This window comes from Amphiura filiformis, chromosome 2 (genome assembly GCF_039555335.1).
Source record: "Amphiura filiformis chromosome 2, Afil_fr2py, whole genome shotgun sequence".
NCBI classification, from domain to species: Eukaryota; Metazoa; Echinodermata; class Ophiuroidea; order Amphilepidida; family Amphiuridae; genus Amphiura; species Amphiura filiformis.
This window is the reverse complement of record NC_092629.1, coordinates 31,310,558-31,337,828: the sequence shown is the minus strand read 5'-3', so window position 1 is coordinate 31,337,828 and position 27,271 is coordinate 31,310,558. Positions and strand designations below refer to the sequence as shown.

Sequence of the window (27,271 nt, the reverse complement as noted above, 5' to 3'; positions counted from 1 at the left end):
CTCAGCCTCCATATTCCGGTTCGCTACAGTGGAGTATTGAAGCTTTGTGGGTTTAATCGCGATGTGGGGGGATGACAACCAGCAAATATGCAAATGACATCAGCGGCATCGGGTATTTACCCGGTACTTAGGGCAGTAAAAAATCACAGTGAGCAGGAATATTCCGGTTTAATCTCTAACTGGAATGATTCTTTATATTATACCGTATGTTCAATAGAAAAAAGCTGATAGTGATAACTAGATTATACGCAAACACTTCGCTGGTGAATAGCCCACTCCTCATCAAGATATGAAACAAACTGAATACAACATGCAAGTATACAAACCTGGATTAGCAGGACTCATATCAAAGGGCACCCATCCAGGATCAGCGGTTGCAGCTCGGAATAAAGACACAATGGTACCAGTAGATAGGATATAGAATACTGTGTAAAAACAAAAGAGATTAGTCATTTAAACAATTATAAATTAATGTTCATAAGTTTAGTAGTAGGTAACAGAATTGAGATATTCTTACCATTTCAAATGATGTTTGTTGTCTAAATATCTCAGTAATTTTCAGCCCACTGCAAAGAACTAGCCCTGAAGCTGGTGCCCGTAGAATTTTGTTTAACCTTGCAAGAATCCATCTGGCTAAAAACTATAGCAACAGCATTTTATGTGAATCATTAGATTTCCCCCATTCACTTAGTGTTTAGGCTAAAAAAAAAACCTACAAGAATCTCTTAAGATCACACAAATCAGTTTAGGAGAATCTATGTGAGAGTGGCTTTGTAGGAAATCTCTGCGGAGTCTCTGTGTCTGAAATTCCCCGGTACAAACATAGAAAATGTCGCATTTCTCAGTCCCGGTGATGATACTGTTTCAACTGATGATGTAGGATCCGCATCGCTGTTTTCATACATGAATATGCATATCTCTGACCCCTGTAAGGTCAAAAACGTGGCGTTGATTTCAACCAATCCGATCCAACGATTGTGATACTGACGTCATATCTGAGGTGACCAGGAGGCAGGAGATACCAGTTTGGTCAACTGAACTCGACTCGCGCGTTCTTTTGGTTGACATAAATCGAACAAAATTTTCAATAACAGGCAATAGTAGGATTTCAATTTTTTATTAATGAAGCTACTTGTAGTTTTGAGGAATGACAAAGTTGTTTTTGCAAACTTAGATGTCTGTTTCAACTGATGATGTAGGATCGCAAGGTGAGTGAATTCGTGAAGAGATTTGCTTGTTTGAGTGATAGTAGGATACAGGATGTAGGCTAGTCCTCTGTGTTTGACCTGCTCCGATGTCTCAATTCACGTGGAATTATTCGTACCTGCTAAGGCCAATGAAAGTCAATTCCTTGTTTCCCGTTACACAATTTTTCATGACTGTGTAGGTGACCATTTCATTTTTCATTATTTCATACCATTTCATTATTGCATCTGTTACAGGTGTAAACCAATAACTACCCATGTATACATGTGATAAATCACAGTTTGTAGTTTACAGGTGTAGTTTACAACCACATGAAGGTGATTGTAAAACTATTTAACAAAAGTTTCACAATATTTTTTACGGGATGAGATCAGAGCAGATCAAAAAGTGTGGGACAGAGAAGTGAGTAGGTATTCATTATTAATTCATTATTAACCATATGCCATGCTCCTACTGCAAAGAAAATCGCTGAAAATCAACAGAAAGAGATTTATGATATATTTAAAACCACAATTTTTTATTGGTATGTAAAGTTTATTCGAAATCAATGTTTTATTCAAAATAATGAAATATTTGGCCAGCAATTGGTTTTGAGCGGAGTAGGGTAACGGGAAACAAGGAATCAACTTTCATTAGCCTAACCAGACAGCAATACTGTCCATCTTTTGAGCTATTCCACTTGACATCCATACATTTAACCTCCAACACACTGCAGCGGGTGAAGATTTAAAATGGAATCTTCAGTCTTCATGCTCATGAATAAAGCAGATAGCTTGTCCAAGGAGAAATGTGCTGCTCAAAACACAGGTGTAGATGTGCCAATAGTGCGGGATATGTACAAGATGTGTGAGTAAAAATGATGCTTAGAGAACCTGGTGGACCCATTCAGATAACCCCATTTGAAATTCACACTCCCTTTTTGAGAGAAAGCTTAGCCATGCCCTCCATAGGGGATGTACATTGACTACTAAAATCTTATCATTTGTCTTCAAAATCAGATGCATGAAACATGGTGATAAAACTTACAAATAATAGGTGCAAGGCCAATATGATCCTCATCATATCTGGGCCACAGTATAATGGCCGGTGCAAAGTATGTTGCATATGCCCATCCAAATATAATGCCTCCAATACTAGCCCATCCTTTGGTATTCTTGATAAAAGTGAGTCCACACGGCAAGAATATTATATTGGGTGATTTTCTGTAGTAGTTGGCTTCGTCTTCTATGCTTTGCAGGGTAGAATCGTTCACAAAGAAGCTGTGGATACTTGGTGACGCCATTGTTGAACTGTTGGTCTCAGCGATTCTCAAACGCTGGCAACCTAAAAGAAAAAAGTAAAGTAAATCATGGACATAATTATTGTCTTTCAAATCTTAACCCCATGAGAACTACCTGCCAATTGGCCAAAAATAAGTTTTCATTATCAATTGAACCAATCAGCAACATACATTGTTAGAATAATTTCACCATGCCAAAAATTGGGGTGAATTATTTGCAAAGCTCCAATCCGATTGGTGATTAAAGTGAAGATATCATGTAAATTGTCCAATCAGAGGCAATGTTAGATCGGCAGGTAGTGCTCAGGGGTTTAAGATGTATCATATACTGGTTTCATGAAATAACATTTTTGTGTAACATTGCTTGATAAGTTTAGCTCCGAATATACTCAAAGATAGCTTCACATTTGAGACTACAACAATGTAGAACCCCAAAATCTCATGGAAATAGATGAAGCACGGCACCATCATGTAAAGCAATGGAAGTTCTGAAGTAAACACATGTGCAGCCGATCAAGGCGGGTGCATGATTACATCAAAAATGTCGCTAAAACTGCACTTCAACTAAAAAACTTAATTTTTGACTGCAACCTAAGTTGCTTAGTTTAGTAACTGACTCAACAAAATATATTTTATCCAAATTTAAACATAAACAGAATATTTAACAAGCATTGCAAAAAATGTCAACACTGATACTGAAAAAATGATCTTTTTGATGAAAGTCAATCTTTGACAAGATGTAACTTTGCTACAGAAAGTGCTATGACAAAAAGGTTTTCAGTTTTGGCTTTCTTTACTCAAGGGTTTTAATTTGATATATAAAATGATGCAGTTTGATGGCAAATTTGAATTCACCTTTCTAGGCTAGTGTAAATAACTGTTAGCCACAATTTTGCATCACCACGGTAGTACCAGAGATGTAGACTTGAGTCCAGTGATCGAATTTAGGAAAAATAAATGGTTGTCCCACGGACAACCAGATTACAATTTCTGGTTGGCCGTCTAAGTTTTTGGTTGTCCCTAGGCCTACAAATGTGACTTTTTGCTAGATTTATGGTTGTCCGGCGGACAACCGAATCAGTATTTTTGGTTGTCCGGCGACTTTTTTAGTTGTCCCGGGCAACCGGACAACCAAAATTTCGAACCCTGCTTGAGTCGTGTGACTTGGACTCAAGTCTGACTCAAGTCACTATTTTGGGGACTTGTGAGTTGACTTGCAACTTTTGCAAAATGACTTGACTTACTTGTGACTTAGACAAAATGACTTGTGACTTGGACTTGACTTGCAAAAAATGACTTGTTGACATCTCTGGGTAGTACATGCTCCCCGGGCCCCCGCCCCGGGCATGCTTGTTATCACTAACGTTCCACTCAGTAAATTGATAAGCTTTTACTTAAAGCCATATTATAACATTTGCTGAGGAGGACGCCTCACTAATTTTTTTTAAATTCACTTTTTACACGATTATATTGTACTTTATTAAACCAATATACCCTGCAAAATTCAAGACTCTAGGTGCTGTAGTTTTGTCAAAATCCAAGATTTTGAATAAAGCGCCGGAACTGGCGTCTTATTATTACGATGGAATTATTAGTCGAACGCATACACGATGTTCATAACACACAGTACATCACAGCGTGCAGGACAGTGATCTACACAACAAAGGGTCGTACCATAACATGACCGAAGGAGTGGTACGTATTGGCGACATTCGCGCTGGTAGTAAATTCCAATTTACTTTGCTTTGCCGTAGTTGTTCGGCTCAAAAATAAAGGGATATATCTGACAGTAAAACTAACATTTTATGTCAAAGAATTGCTAATCTATTTTGTATGATAATGTTATAATATTGCTTTAATGCCTATACTTAACTTAGTACATCATGATGCTCATGCATGCATGTCATGCATGATCATGATGATAGTTTGATCATTGTTGATACCGGTACTATCATGACTATACTATTTTATTGAATAAGCTTATAAACATGAGAAATACTTTGAAGTTCTACAAAGTATATCAGAATCAAACGTTCACAAAATTTGCATCATATATCAACCAAAACCTATTTAACACAAATACACATCTGCAATACGCAGAAGAAACTCAATTGCTACAAATAGAAAGTAAATCTACTCCCAAATAAAATAATACACACCTGAAATACAACCACAACCCAAGTTAATTGCTCGGCCTATGTGGAGCTCGTATGACAATTTAAAGAGACTTTTACACAGGCAAGCACTTTGATAGTCAAAAAAGCACGTTATAATTATGAGCTGTGACAAAGTCTATAAGTTTGATTTGATACAGGCTGTTGATTGTGAGTGGGTGGAATTTGTACATCATGTTTGTTTAAAATTGTGTTATTTGTCAACTAAGCTCGGCAACAGCTGCTGTCAGTGTTTGCTGAATGAATGTAAGTCCCGGGATGTAAGTATATAAAATGATGAACAGTGGTAGACAATTTTCGAACAGCCAGCGAGATCAGAATTTATAGTACTACATTGTACTACGGTACTAGTCTAGTACCGGTACTATACTTATGCGTTTTGGGTCAAGCTGGGAGAAAAAAATCCCAGGTCGACCAAAAATAGCGTATCGCACACGATAGGCCACCTAAGTTATCGTAAATCGGTTTCTCCCAGGTCGACCGTAAATTTTGGGTTGCCACATTCGGCCCGCAAACGCCAGGATTTTTAGCCAGGTCAACCCATGACAAGCATGCAAATAGCCCTACATACGTGCCCCGACCATGCATGGCGATATAGGGGCCTACTACATGTGATAAACCATTGAACGGCATTCATTCATAACTTTGTGCAAGCGCCGGTCATGCGGTGTCAGCTGTGACTTTTACGATATCAGTTTCAGTTGGCATCTAAATTAATTCAGTCATAGGCCTCTCATTTCCGTATAAATTTAATAGAGTAGGCCCTATTCTTGTTTTAGTTTGCAAAATCCCGGGATATAGTCATACTTCCAAGTTTTATACTTTCTTGAATTTGAGTCAACATTTAGGCCTAGGCCTAAACTCGCTTAAGCTTACATCCAAGTTCGCATGGATGGTACTACGTCTACGAATCGATGTTTCAGACTTGTGAGAAAAGGAAAGAGGACACAAATAGGATCAAATAAAATAATCCAACAAAAAATACCCTGCCTATTAAGTGCCGGACATAGGCTAGGCCTATATAATACATGTTATTTAACTTTATTATTATCCACCACGAATGGAGTGCCAATTTCTATTAGCCTAAGCTGTCTTTCTATCAACAAACGTGGAATCTCCCAGCTTGACCAATTTGGCTATACTTATAGTATAATAGTAGTGACTCATACGAGTATATAATTTTTAAGTCGAAGACGAAGTATTAAAAGTTACTTACTCATGAAGCTTACTCAGGAACAGGGCTGTCAACTCTCACGCATTAATTGGCCGTGAGTCTCACGCATGCCATTATGATTGGGTCACTTTCTCACGGTCTCACGCCAAGGTAGTATAATATCTCACGCCTAGGTAGTAAATCTCACGCAAAAAGCTGGAAAATGAGTAAAATCTCACGCATCGTCATGAATAGTTTGTTGCTCCTACCCCCCCTCCCGCTTTTTTCCATTCCCGAGCGCCGTGGCTCAAATATTAATGGTACGTACAAAATGAACATTTGGTGTCGGAAAATCCCGGTACGCCTCTGTCTCACGCCAGCTCAATTCCAAAAAGTTGACAGCTGCTCCCCTTACCAAAGGTCGAGGCCTTATCTAAGCCTCAACTTAACCTCAGAAAATAAGCCTCGTGAATAGCCTTAATATCCTTAGCCTCGTCTTAGCCTTGTCTTAGCCTCACCTTAGCCTGAAAATTAGCCTAATTATTTAAATTAGATATAAGCCTCAAATAATTAGCCTCAAATAATTAGCCTCAAATAATTAGCCTCACATTATTAGCCTCAAAATATTAGCCTCGGAATATTAGCCTCATAATAATTAGCCTTGTCTTAGCCTCATCTTAGCCTCGCCTTAGCCTGAAAATTAGCCTAATTATTTAAATTAGTTAAGCCTCGCAATATTTAGAGGCTAAGCTAAGACAAGGCTAATAATTTGAGGCTATTTTACGAGGCTAAACATTACATGCATGCAGGGACAGTTGGGCTATTTATTGATCCAGCTAGGTGATAAGTGTTACTGATATTTTTGGGGTGTTATGAAGTGGGGGTAGGGTTATTTGGTGAGTTGTCATTTGGAGAGTTCCAATATGGTGAGTTGTCAATTGGAAAATCCAACTATGGTGAGTTGTCATTTGGTAAGAGTTCCAATGTGGTGCAAGTTGTCACCTTGAGCATACTAGTATTGGAAAGTTGTATTTTGAAGTGGGGAGGGGGTAATTTGGAGAGTTCAAATATGTAGAGTTGTCACCTTTAGCGTATTGGAAGAGTTTATGTTTATGACACACCATATCCCAATGTCACCAAACAACTCTTGTAATATGCTGAAGGTGACAACTCACCATAAGAGTTCTCTCAAAATGACCATCCCCACTTAAAAGTACAAACATCCCCATACCACATCTCAACTTTTACCAAATATAACACCCGCATATATCACTCTTTCAAATCGGGTGTAGGTGACAACTCACCACATTCAACTCTCCAAATGACCCTTCTCCACTTCAAAGTACAAACACTCCCAATTTATGCATCAACAGAACACACCACATCCCAACTTTACCAAACATAACAATTCCAATTTGTTGACGGTGAAAACTCACCACACTTGAACTCTCCAGATGACCCTCCCCCACTTCAAAGTAGAAACATCTCCAATACATTGACATATTGCATGCACACCATTTCATCACAACTTAACCATAACACTTCCAATATGACAACCTATCATATTTCATTATTTGAACTTTTCCAACAACATTAACTCACCATATTTGAACTCTCTAAATAACCCACCCCCAATTTAAAGTACAAACATCCCCAAACATCATAACACCCCACACAGTGTCGACTTCCTATTCGATAAATATAAATTTAATACTCCGTTGGGTGAGCGACGGCGACTGGTATTTCACCAACGCAAAGAAAAGGAGTTATATCTGATTGGCTAGCAATCGATCGCTTAGGTCGCTTAGTAGTCAACTACAAACTCAAAACTGAGCATCGTATTCAATTCGATTGAAATCGATATTCTATTATTGACGTAGATAAAGAGAGTGATAGTGTGTCAATAATGTACATTGTATTGCAGCTGGATATTACATGCATTCTTTTATATAAATTTTTTCTCAAAGAGTTGAATATGATCAAAATTTTTACTCAGGATTTCAAATTTTTTACCCGCAAATTGCAGTTAAACATATCCACAGCAAAATACCGGTCCTCACTAAGGCCGTATAAAATTAATGTTTTGGTTCTCGTCCAGAGGATTTTCATGAATTGATGAGGGAGGAGGTGTTTTTTTTTTTTTTTTTTTTTTTTTTTCAATGTAAAATTAGCATTGTCAGTAGTTTTCGGTCTTCTCCAACAGTGCTCGAGGAAACGATGAGGCCTTTTTTTTTTTCAAATGTGAGATTCTGAATAAACCCCTAGAGTACCACAAAAAGACTTGGAAGTGATGCTTGTTCTCTAATAAACTTATTTATATGTATGAAGATTTCATAAATCATTCCAAAGTCTAAAAAAATTGAAAAATCTAAAAAAAAAAAAAAAAATCTGACAAATCCCAGATTTTGAGGAGGGAGGGTATTAGAACCAAAATATTAATTTTACACGGCCTAATTAGTGTATTTAATTTCCAGTTAGTGTATTTAAGATAAAACCTGACAACAAATAAAATTTTCTTGCAATAGAAATATCATATGGGATACTGATATGGTAGGCCGCAACCGCCATAACGTGGAGCTGCTACGCCAGCGTAGCTGACTTTTTGCTCCGTGGAGCCAAATTGACCAATCATGATCATGTTAGAGTTTTTCATTACTCGGAGGTAAAACTGACTAATTAAGTACGACTTACTCATTACGTGAAGCGAATTTATTCATTAAGAATTTGCCAGACGACGCCACGTGAGTTGCAAGATATCCTCGGTCACGAAAGTTATGATTCAAAAAGTAGTTTATGAAAAGTACGAACTGACTTATTATTAAGATGGACATGCACTCATAAGAAACTCATACAGTATTGTACATAACTATATAGCTAGGCAGAGTGGTGGTAAACTATGCACACAGTTCTGCGATCTGCAGTGTATCGCCGGGAGCTAATTTGTATAACTTGCGCGGTGTCCCTGCGGAATTCGACCTTCAGCAAACTGTAAACCAGTTCGGATTTACTTTATATACTAGTAGTAGGCCATACATACTGTAGTTATTGTCCGCTTTTCCTATACACAATACTCAGTGCGCTCACCATTGACGCGTGACCTCTACAAATAGTGTATGTTAGAAGTATAGGCCATTGCCTAGTTGACGCCACTGTGTAAAAAATAACCGCCAATATTTAAAGTATTCTCTGAAATTCTAGAAAATATAGTTTTGTAACATGTCCTAAATTTTAGCTAATTTAGGTGTTTGGAAATATTGGTACCGGTACTTTAGTGTTTTGGGAAGGATATGTAAACGACAGATAACACCAAAAAATATGAAGAAATTATTTCTAAACCGTGTTAAGTCATTAAGCTTCTCATTTTCAAGAACGCTGGTTAACAATAAGCAGACTATTGTCTCATTTCGTAAACAAAAAGCCCACAGTATTGTTACCTTGCGTTAATGATAATCGTTCACCCAACTGAAACTATAATACCAGCTCATTGCTCATTGCACAGGTAAAACAGACACAAGTGCAGTGTGTATTTAACCAGAGAGGATCTGATGTAACATAGTTGAGCTGTTTTCATTGAGTGTTATCTTGGTTTAATAGCTTTTAATAGGGTTTAAGTCCTTCAAAGGTCGTGGTGAATTCTACTGTAGACATGACTGCATCATTATTTTAAAGTCAACAACATTCAACAATATGATCACCGTGATAGAATGAGAGTATCAGTACCGTGGGTGTCAGTGATCCTGGCCTGACACAGTAGACAAACAAACAAACAAACACGCCACACACATGACACATGCATGCAAGGTAACATTGACTATACACTAATCAAACAATGGTATTGATCCTGTACAACTGGTCGTGGTTTATTTACAATCGATTCATTCAAAATCCCCATAGTAAACATTAATTTTGGCAAGAGTTTTCTCTCTGGAACGAGGATGCATCCACTGGCTCCGCGTAATGAAAAGATCTAACATGATTGGTCAATTTAGCTCCGCGAAGCGAAAAGTAAGCTACGCGTAGCAGCTCCACGTTGTGGCGGTTACGGCCAGCCATATATTGATCATGCAAAAATCGTAAAACATAGAATAGAAACAGTGTGGCAGGCTCTCAAAATCTCAAATTGTATGCGTAGCCTGAGTCGCACGGCTTATCTCGAACAAAATCACCATGCGTAGTTGTTGAAAAACGTAAGGATTCATCGTACTATCACGGCAATTTTTAACACGAAGATATAGGGATGATGACGGTGTGCCCCAACAACATCAGTGCAGGACGTAACACGTTTTCACCTGGGTCAGCCAGCATCAAACTGCAGTATACATGTCTGCAGACTACAATACAGGCATGTCTGCTGAATTCAACAACCTCAAAAAGGCCACATTTCCTGATGAAAAAGAAGCAATAAAATACAGACTTTGAAACTTATGAAAAGCTGATTTTTCTTCCAGAGACATGGTTGCTATGCTCCCCATGAACTAGTAAAAAAGCCTAAAATACCCTTTAAACTGTTAATTTTTCAAAATTATTGGCAGTTTCTGAGCAGCATATACAGTAGTCTGCTCCTGACAGTTGGTGACCTCTGACCTATCATGTGACCATATTTTTGAGGCTAATAATAGCCGCAAAAAAAGTTGAAGATAATTTTAGCTTCAAAATTAAAGCAGGCCAAGACGAGGTTAATTTTTTAGCCTCAAAAACATTTCAGGCTAAGACGAGGTTAATTTCTTAGCCTTTAATTGTCACCGATAAGGTTAATTTCTTAACCTCGATGGCTAAGTTGAGGTTAATTTTTAGCCTCAAAAGATATCGAGGCCAAGTTGAGGCTAAGTTAAGGCTTATTTAGCCTTGACTTATGGTAAGGGTCAGCCTCAGGAACACAATTATGAAGTCCATGCATGGACTATTCATGCTATTGGACTTCATATACCCCCGGTATGATATGTTCTGTCTGATACATTAATACCCAGTGGGCACACCTGACGTTGAAATCACGTTGAAATCACATTGAAATTTTGACGTCCGGACATCAACATCAGGTTGAAATCGTGTCACACTGGTATTTGCAAAATGGACTTTTTGAAAGTGACAATTTATTATCATACATGTATGACTTAGCCTTTAATGGAATAAGCGCAACTTTTCATGTGACAGAAAAACAGTATCTAAAAATAGAGTTGGGGCTAATTTAAAAATTGTCAGTCAGTCAGAACACCTAGAAATATTTTTGTTCCAGCATTCAAAAATATATTTGTCAGTAGGGTTAAGAGTCTCAGTCAGGGTTGAAATGAAGAGGTTGGTTGAGTGACAGTGAAGTAAAACAGACAAATAATTTTAAAAAAAGGCTAATGAAAGTTTCCCATCGCATAAATTTGGCTTTTGAATCATAATATTAATTAATTATGTTAATTTGTTTTATCTTTGACACTATATATTTCATTTGCATGATTAGCAAAAAAAAATAGTTTGCTTGCCCTCTGGTGGGATTTTTTTAAATGACACAATAAGTAGGGGAGATTGGGGTTAGTTGGAACGCGGGGTAAGTTGAAACATTGTATTTTTTTCTGACACAAAAAATTAATTTGGTAAAATACTGGCACCTAGTAATAGGTATTAGTAAGGGTCATCCACCGAATTAGCAACAACACTGATGCCCCACCAGTGTTGGCTTGGGAAAGGAATATCTGTTTTTTGATTTACTGAATAATTTTTATACCCCTCAGAAAAGATGCGTTATCTCCATGTTGTTTGAAGATTCAGGGGATTATTTTTTGAGTATCATAAGCACTAGTAGTAAGTCCCAGAATAATGTTAAATAAAAGTTTTATTGTATTTCTTATTTTGTGTAATAAACTTTGAAATGTAAAAATAGGCATCGGGGTTAGTTGAAACTTCTGAGGTGGGGTTAGTTGACACATGAAAATCGCATAGAAAAATATGGTTAAAAATTTGACTTTTTAAAAATTTGAAACATGTTTACCATTTCTTCAATATTGCTTTAAGAGAGATTTTCTGAGAAATACTGATGCGCTATGCCATGGGAAAAAGGTGGAAGATGGGGGTCAGCAAATTTCAACCATATTTTGGCAATTTAATAAGTTTGGATAAGTGTTCATAATAATCAGTATAAAAAAATCTGCTATGCCCCCTCCTGGGAAATATGGGGCCCCTAAAATATGCCCCCCTAACACGTATTTCCCTGACTTGTAAAATGCCGTTTTATGCCATTTTTGAACAAATTTTGGCACCTAAGACAAGCATCTATGAAAGTAAATTTTTCTACACATCTTCTTTCATCCTTTGTCTTTATCAAAAATATAAAACAACAAATGTTTATATTGGGATGTTCCATTTATGAACAGGGTGGGGCCCATATTTCACATTTTACAACTTTTGAAAAAAAGTGAAATATCCCTCTACTTTGTGACGTCATTGTAGGAGTTCCACAATCTTTCTCAAATTGTTCATTACAGGAGAGAACCTCTGTACATAGGTCATTTATATAATGCAATAAAAATCATGGAGACTTTTTTACTTTTCATAGAACACAAACATGGATTTTCCCAATATGTGACATTGGTATAATGATGCTGTATATATAACGCCAACATCAAATATAAGATCTTTTCACTGTAGCAGTCCCTTTTCTTGAGCCAATAGTCAGTTATTCCATTGAGGAGTTAAGAACCACATTTAAGAATGCAAATCAAGTACAGGGGTAGGTGTTTCTCTTTTACAGCATATTGGTAAAATCGCCAGTAGATAATGCTCCTTGAATATGAGCCCCTCTCATGTCACAAGCTCGTACGTATTCATATATGGTCATTTTCACAGTAAAGGGTGTAACTTTTGATTTTTAGGGTCAAAATTTCAAACCACTTAAATATGTTTCTGTTTACTGTAATCATGCATAAAAGCAACTTAAATTCCAGTAAAATAATGTTTCAAGGCTTAAATCTTTTGATTTCTGATAAAAAATTTGACATTTCCATAACATTTTGGTTAAAATCTAAGAAAAAATGTACTTTACATAAGCTCAGAAAATTATGACATGAAAGCTGGAATACATGTGAAATCCCATTCCAAAGTAAGTCAACAGATATAAGTTAAATTTTATACCATGTTTTGCTATGTTTGTAATTGCAATTTTGAAAATTTTTAACATCAAGGGTCATTTGCAATGGAAATTTCCCAACCTTAAACATATTTTTTAAGTTTTAATTGGGTTCCTAAAATAATTTAAATGTCTAACTTCATGTACAAATACTACTTGATGAAAGGAACCTCCCAGCCAAGTTTCACAGAAATTGGAGTTATTTTTTAGAATTGGCAATTCAAGCGATTTGTGTTTCGGAGGCTTCAGTTAACAACACAGGTGATCATAAAAGTAAAATATTTGGCTAACTACTACAAGTTGACATGAAAAAATAGGTAAAAAATATCACTTTACCAATTTTCATGCTTTGCTTCTAAGTATTGAATTTCAGTTTTGACAAAAATTAAATTATCACAGCAAGTCATTTTTTTTGTTTCGGAGGCTTCATGTTAACAATGGCTAAACATTGCAGAAGTAGTTTTTTTGAAAACAACACTGTTGGGATCATCTAAGCTGTTATTTTCTTGTGTGTATTGAATCAATGATTCTATGCGGCTGATATTGTAGATTTATAACATGGTAATTTTTTCACCCATTTGTTAAGTATGGTGTTATTTGCATGTGAAGCCTCCGAAACGGGCTTTCTTGGATATCAGTATATTTTTCAAGCATTAACCATAATATCAAATTTTTTTTAAATTTATGACATTCTGCACATATCATGCAACAATTACAATGCAGATATCAATATGGAACATACCAATTTAGATATGCATAGATGATAATTAAGCTTACTGTTGTTTCGGAGGCTTCATTTGTTTCGGAGGCTTCAATTGTTAACGGAAAGTTTGTATTGGGTCCTATTTTCAAACGGTGATATATATCTCCATGATTTAAAAACAAGTGACTTGAGGATCTACTTTGCTACATTTTGATAAATAGATTGGATGAGCTCTTTTATTAATATTTGCCCAAGCTTGCTGAACAGTTTGTTTCGGAGGCTTCAAAAAAGTTAACGGAAAAACGGCTCTTTGAAGTCAAGATTTTATAAAAATGTTAAAAGCTTGCAAATCGACTAATTTTTGTTACTCATTTCAAGTTAAGATATCAACTGTTATGAATCAAGAAGAAGTGAAGAAATAACCAAGAATTATGAACCAAAGCTATACCCACAAAGTTTGTTAACAATTGTTAACGGAAAATGAAGCCTCCGAAACGACAAATATCGAAGTCCGGTTCTCAAAAATACAGGTCTGTTCACAATTAAATCTAATGTGGCAGTGTTTACTGAACATATGACCGTACTTTCAGGATAAGAAAAATTATCCATGAACTAACTGAAGAAAACACAGGGTTTTACAAAATGTTACTGTTTTTACAGTTTTTCAAAATGGCAATATTAGGTACATTTAAGCCTGCTAAAACTGAACGCAGTAACTCCCGAAGATGATTATGCTACCCAAGGTAGCTGCTAACTAGATGACTTATGTGGCCAAAAATCATGGAATTCTGTGGCTTTATTAGAACACTACGGATCAAAATGTTAAAAATCCAAAGTTACACCCTTTACCGTGAAAATGACCATATGTTAGTGGTATTATGATTATTTTGAAAATCACAAGCTCCTATTCTGATTCTTAATCATTTCACATGCAGCAGTATGCCTACTTAAGCTATAGGAACTAGGCCTAGTAGGGCCCCATACCCCAAAGTACTAAATCCTAATAACCTGGGGTGGAACTTAATGCTAGGAGTGGGCTATAAATGGGACTTGTTTTGTTTTGCTTCGGGATAAGGTTTTTTGTATGTTCTATTTAACCTAGGCCTATCTCAACATGAAATTACAAAATGTTAAGCCTGGGTTTCAAAAAAGAATGTGCACAGCAAAAATCCAAAATGGCCACATTTTCCCTGAAAATCACATTTTTAGCCATAACTTTGTCATTTTTGGGTCTTTTTACCAGGTTCTGGTGTCTAGTCTATGTTCTTTTTGGGTCAATCAATCTATTTATGCAGTTAGAAGTAGTCTCAAATCTTCATGTGTTGAGTTACGACCATTTCTGACCCAATGCACCTTTTTTACCCACATTTTGAACCAGGCCCATAGACCTCATATTTAAATTACAGAAAAAGCTAGACAACAGGTAAAAACTTACATAACACTATAAATTGGAAAAAGCGAAATAGACACACAACATACGTTACATCAAGTAAAAAATGTAGATTTTTGCACTGCAGAGTTTTATACAATTTTGATAGTTTAATGGATTTTATTGTATTTACATTTTTAGCAATTTCTTGCATTACAAAAGTTTGTATTACACTTTATATTACTGATTATATGAGGCTTCTTTAATTGTGAGCTAGGATAATTCAAAGAGAAGGCAGTTTCCATGGCAACGACCATATATACTAATTTTAAAGCAGTAAAAATTTCCCCAGTAACATTTGACAAATTCCCTCATCATGTGAATATGACCTAAACATTTTACCGAATAGCCAGTATCAGGGATAATAAATTCTCTTTTCCTTATCTCTTTTTTTTTTTTTTTTTATGGGAGAGCTCCAACTAAGCCATGTGTATTGACCCTTGACCTTCTACGGTGACAGTGGTATGTTAAAATAAGATGAGAGAAAGAAAATTTGTTATCCCCAATACTGGCTATTTGGGAGTAAAAATTTTAAGGACATCTCCACAATATGAGGTAAAATTTACAAAAAAAACCCATAATATTAATGGCTACTTGTTATGTTGCTACGAAACTGATAAGTGTCACAGGCACAATCTCAAACTGCTGCATGATAGTGTCCTAGATATCATCATCAGTGCCATGTGGTCGCTGCTAACTTTCATCTCCGGTATCAGTACCAACGCCGCATCAGGTGATCCACTTTCGAAGGTTTTGTCCCCGCGTTTCATCCCATTATCATCAAGGTAAAACCCAATATAGGCCTACCAACTTTTGTTGCCTCCCTCATCCCAGATGACAGCAACAACATTTTTCTGTGACCTATGACCTTTGAATTTTGGGCAGTTTGACCCCAAATTTTGAGCAATTTGTTGCATTAAAAAGTTTGTATTACACTTAATGAGTATATTATTGATATATGGATTCTTTAATTTTAAGTTACATGTATTAGGAGATTTCAAAGGGAAGGCAATTGCCATGGCAATGGCCATTTATACTAATATTTAAGCGAATTTCCCCAGTAATCTATGATCATTGAATTTTGGGCAGTTTGACCCCAAATTGACCCATTTTCTTCATTTTGAGCAATTTGTTGCATTAAAAAGTTTTATTACACTTTATAAGTATACTATTGATATACATGGATTCTTTAATTTTAAGCTACATGTATTGGAGATTTCAAAGAGAAGGCAGTTGTCATGGCAATGGCCATTTATACTAATATTTAAGCGAATTTCCCCAGTAACATTAAGCAAATTCGATTTCACAAGAAAAGTATAGGCCCTCTCCGAATAACTGCTAACAGAGCCCGTTTTAGTACTAATTTCGATGTTGAAATAGCAGCATCACTTTCTAACATTTGTTAATAAAAACTGAACCTTACCTGTAAAGATAGACAACATTGGAGCTTAAGTGAAAATTTAGGCTTTATTTAATACAGCTAAAAATAAAGAAAACTATTGTCATGCGTGGTAGAATTGCCGCTTAAAATGTTGATTTTACATGCTTTTCACTATGATGGAGAGATTATTTGGTGGTCTGCCCTTAATAGACAGAGGTCACTCAGATGAAAGAGAGCAGTTTACTAGTATATTGACCATCAAAGGTTCCTCAATACAAACCCCAAAATCCATATAATGTGTCAGCATTTTTGGTATTTCAAAAATCGAGAATCATAGATACATAAGCGCTTTTATGTTTAACACAATAACACCCCTACTTGATCAATGTAGTGTTCCAATATATTATTGTCTTTGTTGTTAACTACATAGTGATAGAAAATAATTATTGTCGGCCCTACCTGCGTTCCTGGGAAGAAAAAGGTATTATTCATTTGAGGGTGCATAAAGCATGATGCAAAAGGTTATTTTAAATCAGCACAGACAGAATTTTAGTACTGACCCGGGTACTGACCCCTTTATAGAATAGTCCTGTTCTATAAGCATTTATCCAACACAATTTAGGCCCCAATTTATTATGTAATAGTTTTGTTGATGTTGTTTACTTCTGATAGGCTCCCTTTTCATCAAATTTCATTTTTAAACTTAGAAAAATCACCGTACCTGGGTTTAGCATGAAAATATCGCAATTTTGCACTTTTCTGAAAAAGAGCATAAAGTAAGATGTGCTCATTTTAAAACGGAAAAAGTCTCCACGATTTTTATTTGCTCAATTGTTCAACCTATATCTACTTTATCCAACAAGTAAATAACTTTGACAAAAATATTGAGGAACTCTCACAATCATCTTGCAAACTTTGCTTCAAAATTAGTATTTTGTACTTTTCTGAAAAAGAGCATAAAGTAAGATGTGCTCATTTAAAACGGAAAAAGTCTCCACGATTTTTATTTGCTCAATTGATCAACCTATATCTACTTTATCCAACAAGTAAATAACTTTGACAAAAATATTGAGGAACTCTCACAATCATCTTGCAAACTTTGCTTCAAAATTAGGATTTTTCACATTTACACAATTGCTGAAAAGGCCATTACACCCTCTCTGAAAATGGAACAACCCAAATGTTGTACAAAGAATTTTTAATTGTTATGTCGAGACAAAATGTGTATTATTACTGTGAAGTATATATAAAATGTCTGCAGATGCGCGTTATTACGTGGCCCTAATCAAAAGTTAGTGCACATTTCAGTTTTTGTGTCTGAGAAGACAATCATGGGGGTCAATTTGAGGGGGGGGTCCAGTATCTCCCAGTGGGGGTCCTCAAAATTTTTAATACCTCCAATGTAAATACTCATGGACACATGTTTGATTGACAAAATATGAACAAAATTTGCTGACCCCCATCTTCCACCTACCATCTGAGTCTATCGGATAAACCCTCTTAATATGGTTAAAAAGCAATAATACAAGCAAAAAGTGCACACAGAAAGTACATTTTGTAATATTTTAGGCTTCTCATATTTTGGTCCATCATGGTGACACTCGTCACCTTGTGTCCAAAGTATTGACCCGCACTCCCACATATTTATTTATTCATTTTTTCACACTGATTGTATGTTTTAGGGTGCCTTCAAGGGAAGTATAACCCTAACAACACAATAATAATTATTTTGAAATTTTTACAAGCCATGTTTCAACTAACCTCACCCTATGTTTCAACTTACCCCAGGGGTGGGGTTAGTTGAAACACTTTTTTTTCAAATTTTCAAATTGGATTATATGAATAATCATAAGCAGGTCCAATAAAGTTTAAGGCTGTATTCGTAGCATGTATGTATATGATTTAATACTGATATGGTTAGTGTTTCTTGAAAGTAATTGGTTTGCGTTAAAAAGACGATTTTGTGAAAAATGTTTCAACTAACCCCAATCTCCCCTACCGGTACTGTATTATAGCCCTAGGCAATGAGCATTGGTCATGTGGAAAGATAAATCAATACAATACTTCAGACCGTAACTAAATATGCATGACACATACCCCCCCCACACACACACACCAACACACAAGGCGGTAAACGTAGCGTAACGTCCTCTTGTTATCAAGACAGATTATAAGAGATTATATTGACCGACGAACTCCTAGAGCAGCTTACCCAATATCAAGTGCACCGATCAATCGATCGTGGTTACCTCTATCTATCAATTACTATTGATCATGTTGAGCACGTGATATACCGTTATGCTACCGTTATGCTGGTACTTGTCCGTATTGATGTGCGTTTGATGCTAGATTGTTTTGTGCCCGGGTTCATATTACACGTATTAAAATGTTATTTTCTTCTCTCTCTCTATTTATTTTTATTATAATCCATTTGTTTAGTATATTAACCTTGTTTATTTATTTATTTTTTATTTTATTATAATTTATTCCTTTTAGACTTTATTTATTTATTTATTTATTTATTTATTTATTTAGGCCTATTTATTTGTTTAAATTTGTGCAAGTGCATGTTATTTTCTCTGTTTATTTATTTATATAATTAATCAATTTATATTATTAGCCTGATTTATTTTAATATTTATTTATTTATTTATTTATTTATTTATTTATTTATTTATTTATTTATCCCGGACAGTATAAACAAACGCCTCACTAAAATTTCTGCAAATGAACAGGCCTTCAAGTCTGCCATGCCGCCATATCAAGCAGCTTTGCAGAATAGCGGATATAGTGAGACTCTCACATTCAATGACCACCGAAACCAAATAAAGACAACAATAAACGACAACGCTCAAGAAACACAACTTGGTTCAACCCGCCATATAGCGAAAGCGTATCAACAAACCTTGGAAGAAAATTCTTCAACTTGCTGGACAGATGTTTCCCCCCCTGGACATAAACTGCACAAACTCTTAAACAGAAATACTGTCAAACTGAGTTATTGTTGCATGACCAATGTAAAACAAATCATAACTTCACACAACAGATCAATTTTATGCAAAGCAGAACCCAAGGAACCAGATGGAAAAACTTGCAACTGTAGAGTGAAACTTGACTGTCCCTCCAAGGCAATTGTTTAGCTTCCAGTATAATTTACCAGGCGACGGTAACTCGACTTGACAATTCACATCATGAAACATATATTGGACTAACCGCTAACTCGTTCAAAACACGCTTTAGTTGCCATAAGAGTGACTTTAATAACAGTGACAAAAGGCATTCAACAACATTAAGCGAGTACATTTGGAAATTAAAGGATAAGAAAATACCTTATTCAACTGAATGGAAATTAATCAGTCGGGCTAAGGCCTATTCAACTACCAACAAACTATGCAGACTTTGTCTAGAGGAAAATACTTCATCATATTTAAACCCCATCTCTCTTCACTGAACAAAAGGAATGAGCTAATAAACACTTGTAGACACAGGAAGAAGCATCTCTTGATCAACTACAACTGATCAATATATCAAGTATTGACTGTCTTCATGAACTTGAATTGCTTATATTATGTTATGTAACCATTTTTGACTGTAAATGTATGCCAATTAAACTGTCTAAAGATCTAGCACTAGCTCCAGCTGCGTTTTACGCTCGGTGATCGCGCTCAGCTTCGCCGTCGACACTTCAGCGTGAGCATTCCGCTAGCTAGAAATAGAAATCAGTTTCAGTGATAAGCATATTCTGACGAGTGTAGGTTAAACTTCGCTGGCTTGCATGAAACAATATTGTAAATAATGCTTTAATAAATCACCAAGTCTATTTTAAATGTATTTATTTATTTATTTATTTATTTATTTATTTATTTATTTATTTATTTATTTATTTATTTATTTATTTATTTATTTATTTATTTATTTATTTATTTATTTATTTTTGTTTGTTTGTGTATGCTATTCTCTCTCTCTCTCTCTCTCTCTCGCTCTTATTTTAATATATGTTTATAATAATTCATTTATTTATTTATATTAGCCTTATTTATTTATCTATTTATTTATATTTGTTGATTGTTTCTTATTTAAATGTCTTTAATATTTTCACAAAAATTGATAATACATGTATTTTTTATATTTGTCTTTTCTTTTCTCTAATAATTATTGTTCTTTCACTCTCCCCTCTCTCTCCCCCTCTCTCTCTTGTTATGTATCCTTCGAGTAATGGTGCGTTTGTAAATGGTTCTAACTGTGGAGGTGTGTGTGTTTTGTCACATTCACACTGTGGAGTCTGCTAACAACCGTGGAGCTCCACAGTTGAAGATAACCTCAAAAATGGTTTTTTTGAGCCATAGAGGGGGGTATACGACCTGTCATTTTCTGATTAGAGCAACCTCCACAGTATGGTGGTTGCTGTGAGATTTGTGTAAAAAAATCTCCCCAGTTTGAATGTGGGTGTGTGAATCTCCCCAGTTGGAATATACACACACCTCCACACTTGGCAAGTTGGCAGCATCTACAAGAGGGGGTGTCTTCCCAAGGGGTGTCCTCACTTTCAGTTGATACAAATAGTAACCATAAACGTACACACTTGCCAGATGAATAAAATATTCAACACCTAGCAAGATGTGTAAATCTGTGGCCCCCATTTGTTTATGGAATAAAACTCACAGATTTATGAGGGACATAATCAAATACAAAAAATAATTAGGTCTACAAGGAATACGATAAATGAAACCTAGTCATGGTCGGGATTGTTTAAAATATTTAACTGTTTGATAGACACGGCCTACCTAATTTGTTAAAGTGTTATGCAGAATTAACTATTTCATATATTGCCATGTAATGTTTTTTTTTTTCTTCTTTTTTTTTTTGGGGGGTGGTTATTTTGTGTGTGTTTTATTCCCTTACTCGTAATCGCTTTTCTCAACCTGTACCCACAATTCAATTCCGAAGAATTCAGAACAGCGCGGCGCCAACGACTAGGCCTATGGCCCGACTTTTAGTCTCGATTTTCATAACTTGTTCGTTTTTTACTACATATTTGTGAACTGTCTAGTTGTGGTCGAATAAAATATGTAGCGCATCATCTCCCGGCCTCATCTGTTAAGGCAAGGTTCATAATCAATATTTAACTTTCGAACTGTGTAACTGTGTGCGTGATCAATCGATTCATGATGCACGGGTATGTCGTTAGCCCGGGGTCGTTAGTCAAGAGGGGCTCAGAGATCGATTGTCAAGCATGCACAGGTCTAATCTGTCTTGGATAACAAGAGGACGTTACGCTACGTTTACCGCCTTGTCACCAACACCATAGAACAGGTCTGCATGCCATAAGAAACACAGTATATTGGAAACATATGGATGCAGGAATGGATCGATACAGAAAAAGTAATTAAAAAAAACATTAAAATTATAAGATCTAAAAAAGAAATAGAATTGAAAAGGGCCAGCCCGACCCTTTTTGGCACAATTTTGGGCCGGTTGGTGGAGGGCTAGCAAACATTTTTTGTTTTGTTTTTTGGCCTTATTACCCATACTGTTGAGATAAGTCCATGTAAAACAGGGATTAATGAGCTAGCATCTCACACATACCTAACAGACTATTTTGCAATCTAGATTCAGAAAAGATTTGATTTTGTTTTGAAATAAATTAATGAGGGATTTAAAGCCTTAATGTACGATCTTTTTTCAGAATATACCATTAATTTTTTTCAAAACCGATTTTTTGGCATATTTGTAATACCAGAGAAGATGAGAATCTTCTCTGGTAATACTTACACATGTTCCAACTTAAAACTATGAGCAAACTGTCAAATTCGCCCTATTTGTAGTAAAACGGGATGAATTCGACATATTATCATAATTTTTGCAGATTATGATAATACATGTCTGAACGATCAGAATGTAGTCTCTCACGAATCAATTTGTTACGCTCCTCCACATCATTGTGGAGGAAGCGTAACCAAACTGGCTGCGTAGGAGACTAACTCTGAGGCCGCACTCGCCGTCCTCATCCAAAAAGTGTGAGATATTTGCCCTTGGAGTAATAGAGGTGAAGTTTATGATGTTGTTTCTTTGCAAATTCCCAATGTTTTTCGTGTCCAAATGTATTGGGAACTTTCATAATGATTGCATATTATCATTTTGGAAGAAAAAAAGAAAAATCTACAAATTTAAAATGATCGTATATTAAGGCTTTAGCCCTTAAACATTCATTATTTTCTACATTCTTTGTAAACACAGACAAATTGCTGAAATCATCAACTTTCATAATTAGCCAATGCAATCTAGAGCAGTTTTGGTACATAGTGTTCTCTAATTGTCCTAACAGATGTGACTAATCTGTGAGTTTATGCATGCATTGCAAATTGTCACAGTGATTATTAATTACATAACACTTGTATGGTCAACATTTATGATCTTTCTACTTGTTTATACTGTTATTATTGGTACCTAAACTTGTTGAGTATTCGCCGTAGAAGTGACGTAATAAATCGGATTAACTACCATAGCAATTAATAGATGAATACAATTTTGAATATATATCGCCCTGCACTACATGTACAACGTTCATTCGATACCTATGCATTGAACCATAGATGTTAAAGAACAGGGATAAAGACCTGTATCGAACAGATTATTCATATAGAGGCCCTGCATGCTTTTATCAATTGGCTCCAAACAAAGGATTTGAACCGGTGTCCTTCACCATAATCATGGCGCACTGCAGTCCATTCAGTCTAATGTTGTCATCAACCTATTTGATCATAGTGCATTTGTTAAATAAACTTTCAATATAATATTTTGCAAGTAAATCACACTCTGATCAAGATGTACATGTATATTTTTCTTCTATTTTTTCAGAATAAGACGCTAATTGGATGTCATACCACCATTTGCTAATATAGATATCACCATGTCCTTAGCACAACATACCGCAACTCTTCACACCGGTGCCAAGATGCCATTGCTGGGACTTGGCACATGGAAGTCTAAGGCAGATGAGATTCGTGATGCAATTGTTAGCGCTCTACAGACAGGCTATAGACATCTTGACTGTGCAGCTGTGTATGGGAATGAATGCCATGTCGGGGAGGCACTGAAGGAAGCCTTAGCATTGGTTAGTCAGTGTGTATGGGAATGAATGCCATGTCGGGAGGCACTGAAGGAAGCCTTAGCATTGGTTAGTCAGTGTGTATGGGAATGAATGCCATGTCCGGGAGGCACTGAAGGAAGCCTTAGCATTGGTTAGTCAGTGTGTATGGGAATGAATGCCATGTTGGGGAGGCACTGAAGGAAGCCTTAACATTGGTTAGTCAGTGTGTATGGGAATGAATGCCATGTCGGGAGGCACTGAAGGAAGCCTTAGCATTGGTTAGTCAGTGTGTATGGGAATGAATGCCATGTCGGGAGGCACTGAAGGAAGCCTTATCATTGGTTAGTCAGTGTGTATGGGAATGAATGCCATGTCGGGAGGCACTGAAGGAAGCCTTAGCATTGGTTAGTCAGTGTGTATGGGAATGAATGCCATGTCGGGGAGGCACTGAAGGAAGCCTTAGCATTGGTTAGTCAGTGTGTATGGGAATGAATGCCATGTCGGGAGGCACTGAAGGAAGCCTTAGCATTGGTTAGTCAGTGTGTATGGGAATGAATGCCATGTCGGGGAGGCACTGAAGGAAGCCTTAGCATTGGTTAGTCAGTGTGTATGGGAATGAATGCCATGTCGGGGAGGCACTGAAGGAAGCCTTAACATTGGTTAGTCAGTGTGTATGGGAATGAATGCCATGTCGGGGAGGCACTGAAGGAAGCCTTAGCATTGGTTAGTCAGTGTGTATGGGAATGAATGCCATGTCGGGGAGGCACTGAAGGAAGCCTTAGCATTGGTTAGTCAGTGTGTATGGGAATGAATGCCATGTCGGGGAGGCACTGAAGGAAGCCTTAGCATTGGTTAGTCAGTGTGTATGGGAATGAATGCCATGTCGGGGAGGCACTGAAGGAAGCCTTAACATTGGTTAGTCAGTGTGTATGGGAATGAATGCCATGTCGGGGAGGCACTGAAGGACGCCTTAGCATTGGTTAGTCAGTGTGTATGGGAATGAATGCCATGTCGGGAGGCACTGAAGGAAGCCTTAGCATTGGTTAGTCAGTGTGTATGGGAGGGAATGAATGCCATGTCGGGGAGGCACTGAAGGAAGCCTTAACATTGGTTAGTCAGTGTGTATGGGAATGAATGCCATGTCGGGAGGCACTGAAGGACGCCTTAGCATTGGTTAGTCAGTGTGTATGGGAATGAATGCCATGTCGGGGAGGCACTGAAGGAAGCCTTAGCATTGGTTAGTCAGTGTGTATGGGAATGAATGCCATGTCGGGGAGGCACTGAAGAAAGCCTTAGCATTGGTTAGTCAGTGTGTATGGGAATGAATGCCATGTCGGGAGGCACTGAAGGAAGCCTTAGCATTGGTTAGTCAGTGTGTATGGGAATGAATGCCATGTCGGGGAGGCACTGAAGGAAGCCTTAACATTGGTTAGTGTGTATGGGAATGAATGCCATGTCGGGGAGGCACTGAAGGACGCCTTAGCATTGGTTAGTCAGTGTGTATGGGAATGAATGCCATGTCGGGGAGACACTGAAGGAAGCCTTAGCATTGGTTAGTCAGTGTGTATGGGAATGAATGCCATGTCGGGGAGGCACTGAAGGAAGCCTTAGCATTGGTTAGTCAGTGTGTATGGGAATGAATGCCATGTCGGGAGGCACTGAAGGAAGCCTTAGCATTGGTTAGTCAGTGTGTATGGGAATGAATGCCATGTCGGGGAGGCACTGAAGGAAGCCTTAGCATTGGTTAATCAGTGTGTATGGGAATGAATGCCATGTCGGGAGGCACTGAAGCACGCCTTAGCATTGGTTAGTCAGTGTGTATGGGAATGAATGCCATGTCGGGGAGGCACTGAAGGAAGCCTTAGCATTGGTTAGTCAGTGTGTATGGGAATGAATGCCATGTCGGGAGGCACTGAAGGAAGCCTTAGCATTGGTTAGTCAGTGTATATGGGAATGAATGCCATGTCGGGAGGCACTGAAGGAAGCCTTAGCATTGGTTAGTCAGTGTGTATGGGAATGAATGCCATGTCGGGGAGGCACTGAAGGAAGCCTTAGCATTGGTTAGTCAGTGTGTATGGGAATGAATGCCATGTCGGGGAGGCACTGAAGGAAGCCTTAGCATTGGTTAGTCAGTGTGTATGGAAATGAATGCCATGTCGTGGAGGCACTGAAGGAAGCCTTAGCATTGGTTAGTCAGTGTGTATGGGAATGAATGCCATGTCGGGGAGGCACTGAAGGAAGCCTTAGCATTGGTTAGTCAGTGTGTATGGGAATGAATGCCATGTCGGGGAGGCACTGAAGGAGGCCTTAGCATTGGTTAGTCAGTGTGTATGGGAATGAATGCCATGTTAGGGAGGTGCTGAAGGAAGCCTTAACATTGGTTAGTCAGTGTGTATGGGAATAAATGCCATGTTAGGGAGGCGCTGAAGGAAGCCTTAACATTGGTTAGTGCAGGGATAGCCAGTGGCAGCGCTACAAGGGGCAATATTTGTTATTGCCCCCAGTTTGCCCCCAGTTTGCCCCCCCCCCCACTTTTGAGGCAAAAATCCTCAAAATTACGTAAATTTCCACTTCTTGAGGCAATTTTGCACAAAATTGGTCAATTTTGACCCCCCCCCTGAAATTCACTTTGCTCCCCAATGCCCCCTGAAAAAATTCCTGGTGCTGCCACTGGGGAAAGCGCTAGGTTTTCAAACAAAGAGTCAAAAATTTGAAATTTTGTGAAACTATGAATCCAAAACAAAGGGTTTAAATGATGGTAATTGTTTGCATCAAAAGCTAATAGAATGAGTGTGTGCAAGTTAGCACTACCCATGGGTTAGTGTGTTGTTGAATCTGTAATGGTGCCCCCTATGGAAGACATGCGGATCTTTATCTTCCACTCAGAGAGTGTGAATTGCAAATGGGGTTACCTGAATGGGATGACTCTAATTGAAATCTACACCCCATGTGTGGGAGATTAAAAAATGGGGAAAATATGACAAAATTCAGCTCTGCTCTAATTAAGAGAAAACAGGGCTTTTAAAATGTGTTCAGAATTGAATGGGTCCTGGTAATAGGCCCAGCAGAACATATTTAAAAGGGCATTTCATGATCCACAGCATCATCCCCCCACTTTTCTCAAAAGAAGTTGAGATTTTTATATCACTGGAAATCTCTGGCTACATAATGTTTATGTACAAAAAATTTCTTGCAGAATAATTCGTTTGGCAAAGATATCATGAAATTTGAATTTCATTCTGGTATACCAGAACAAAATACAACACATTGTCTATGGATCAGTGTAATACACATAATCATGTAACTCGCAAATGCAAAATCGAAATCAACGATGAAGTTTTGGGAATAAGCTTTTTTTCGTGGATATCTACTGAAAAATGTCATAAAAAGAGGATGCTTGGATCACGAAATATTCCTTTAAGTGTCATTATTGAAAGGCTCTCAGGTTTGAAATTTACAGGTCCTCATGTAAATAGTTATGGGACCTGAACTCGATGGTTATTGAGTTAAAAATGTTGATGTTACACTGGTCCACATACATGTGACACTTAAAATCAATAACAGGATATGCGTAATTTGAAAATAAGCGGGAACCAGATTATACCCCTGTACTCAAGAAGTATATACCAATGATTGATTTGTGTGATGCTAATTGCTATGGTAAATATGCCATCTTGGTTTATCATGCATGGAAGACAAATTGTGGCATTTTTCAGCAAGAGCCTGAAATTGAGCGATAATTTGC

General features: G+C 37.1%; 2 protein-coding genes across 2 annotated transcripts in view; one reads left to right on the top strand and one right to left on the bottom strand.

Annotated features, from left to right (window-relative positions):
• Positions 1-2,529, bottom strand: part of LOC140146088 (palmitoyltransferase ZDHHC21-like) — a 35,608-nt gene extending 33,079 nt beyond the window's left edge. Inside the window, exons 1-2 of the mRNA XM_072167844.1 lie at positions 2,233-2,529; positions 327-425 (exon numbers count right to left, since the gene is read on the bottom strand). Of these exons, the coding sequence (XP_072023945.1) occupies positions 327-425; positions 2,233-2,488 (355 nt within the window). The 5' untranslated portion in view covers positions 2,489-2,529. The remainder of the gene's footprint in view (positions 1-326; positions 426-2,232) is intronic.
• Positions 2,530-4,774: 2,245 nt separating this feature from the next.
• Positions 4,775-27,271, top strand: part of LOC140135888 (aldo-keto reductase family 1 member A1-like) — a 32,976-nt gene continuing 10,479 nt past the window's right edge. The window contains exons 1-2 of the mRNA XM_072157555.1: positions 4,775-4,905; positions 23,295-23,550. Of these exons, the coding sequence (XP_072013656.1) occupies positions 23,347-23,550 (204 nt within the window). The 5' untranslated portion in view covers positions 4,775-4,905; positions 23,295-23,346. The remainder of the gene's footprint in view (positions 4,906-23,294; positions 23,551-27,271) is intronic.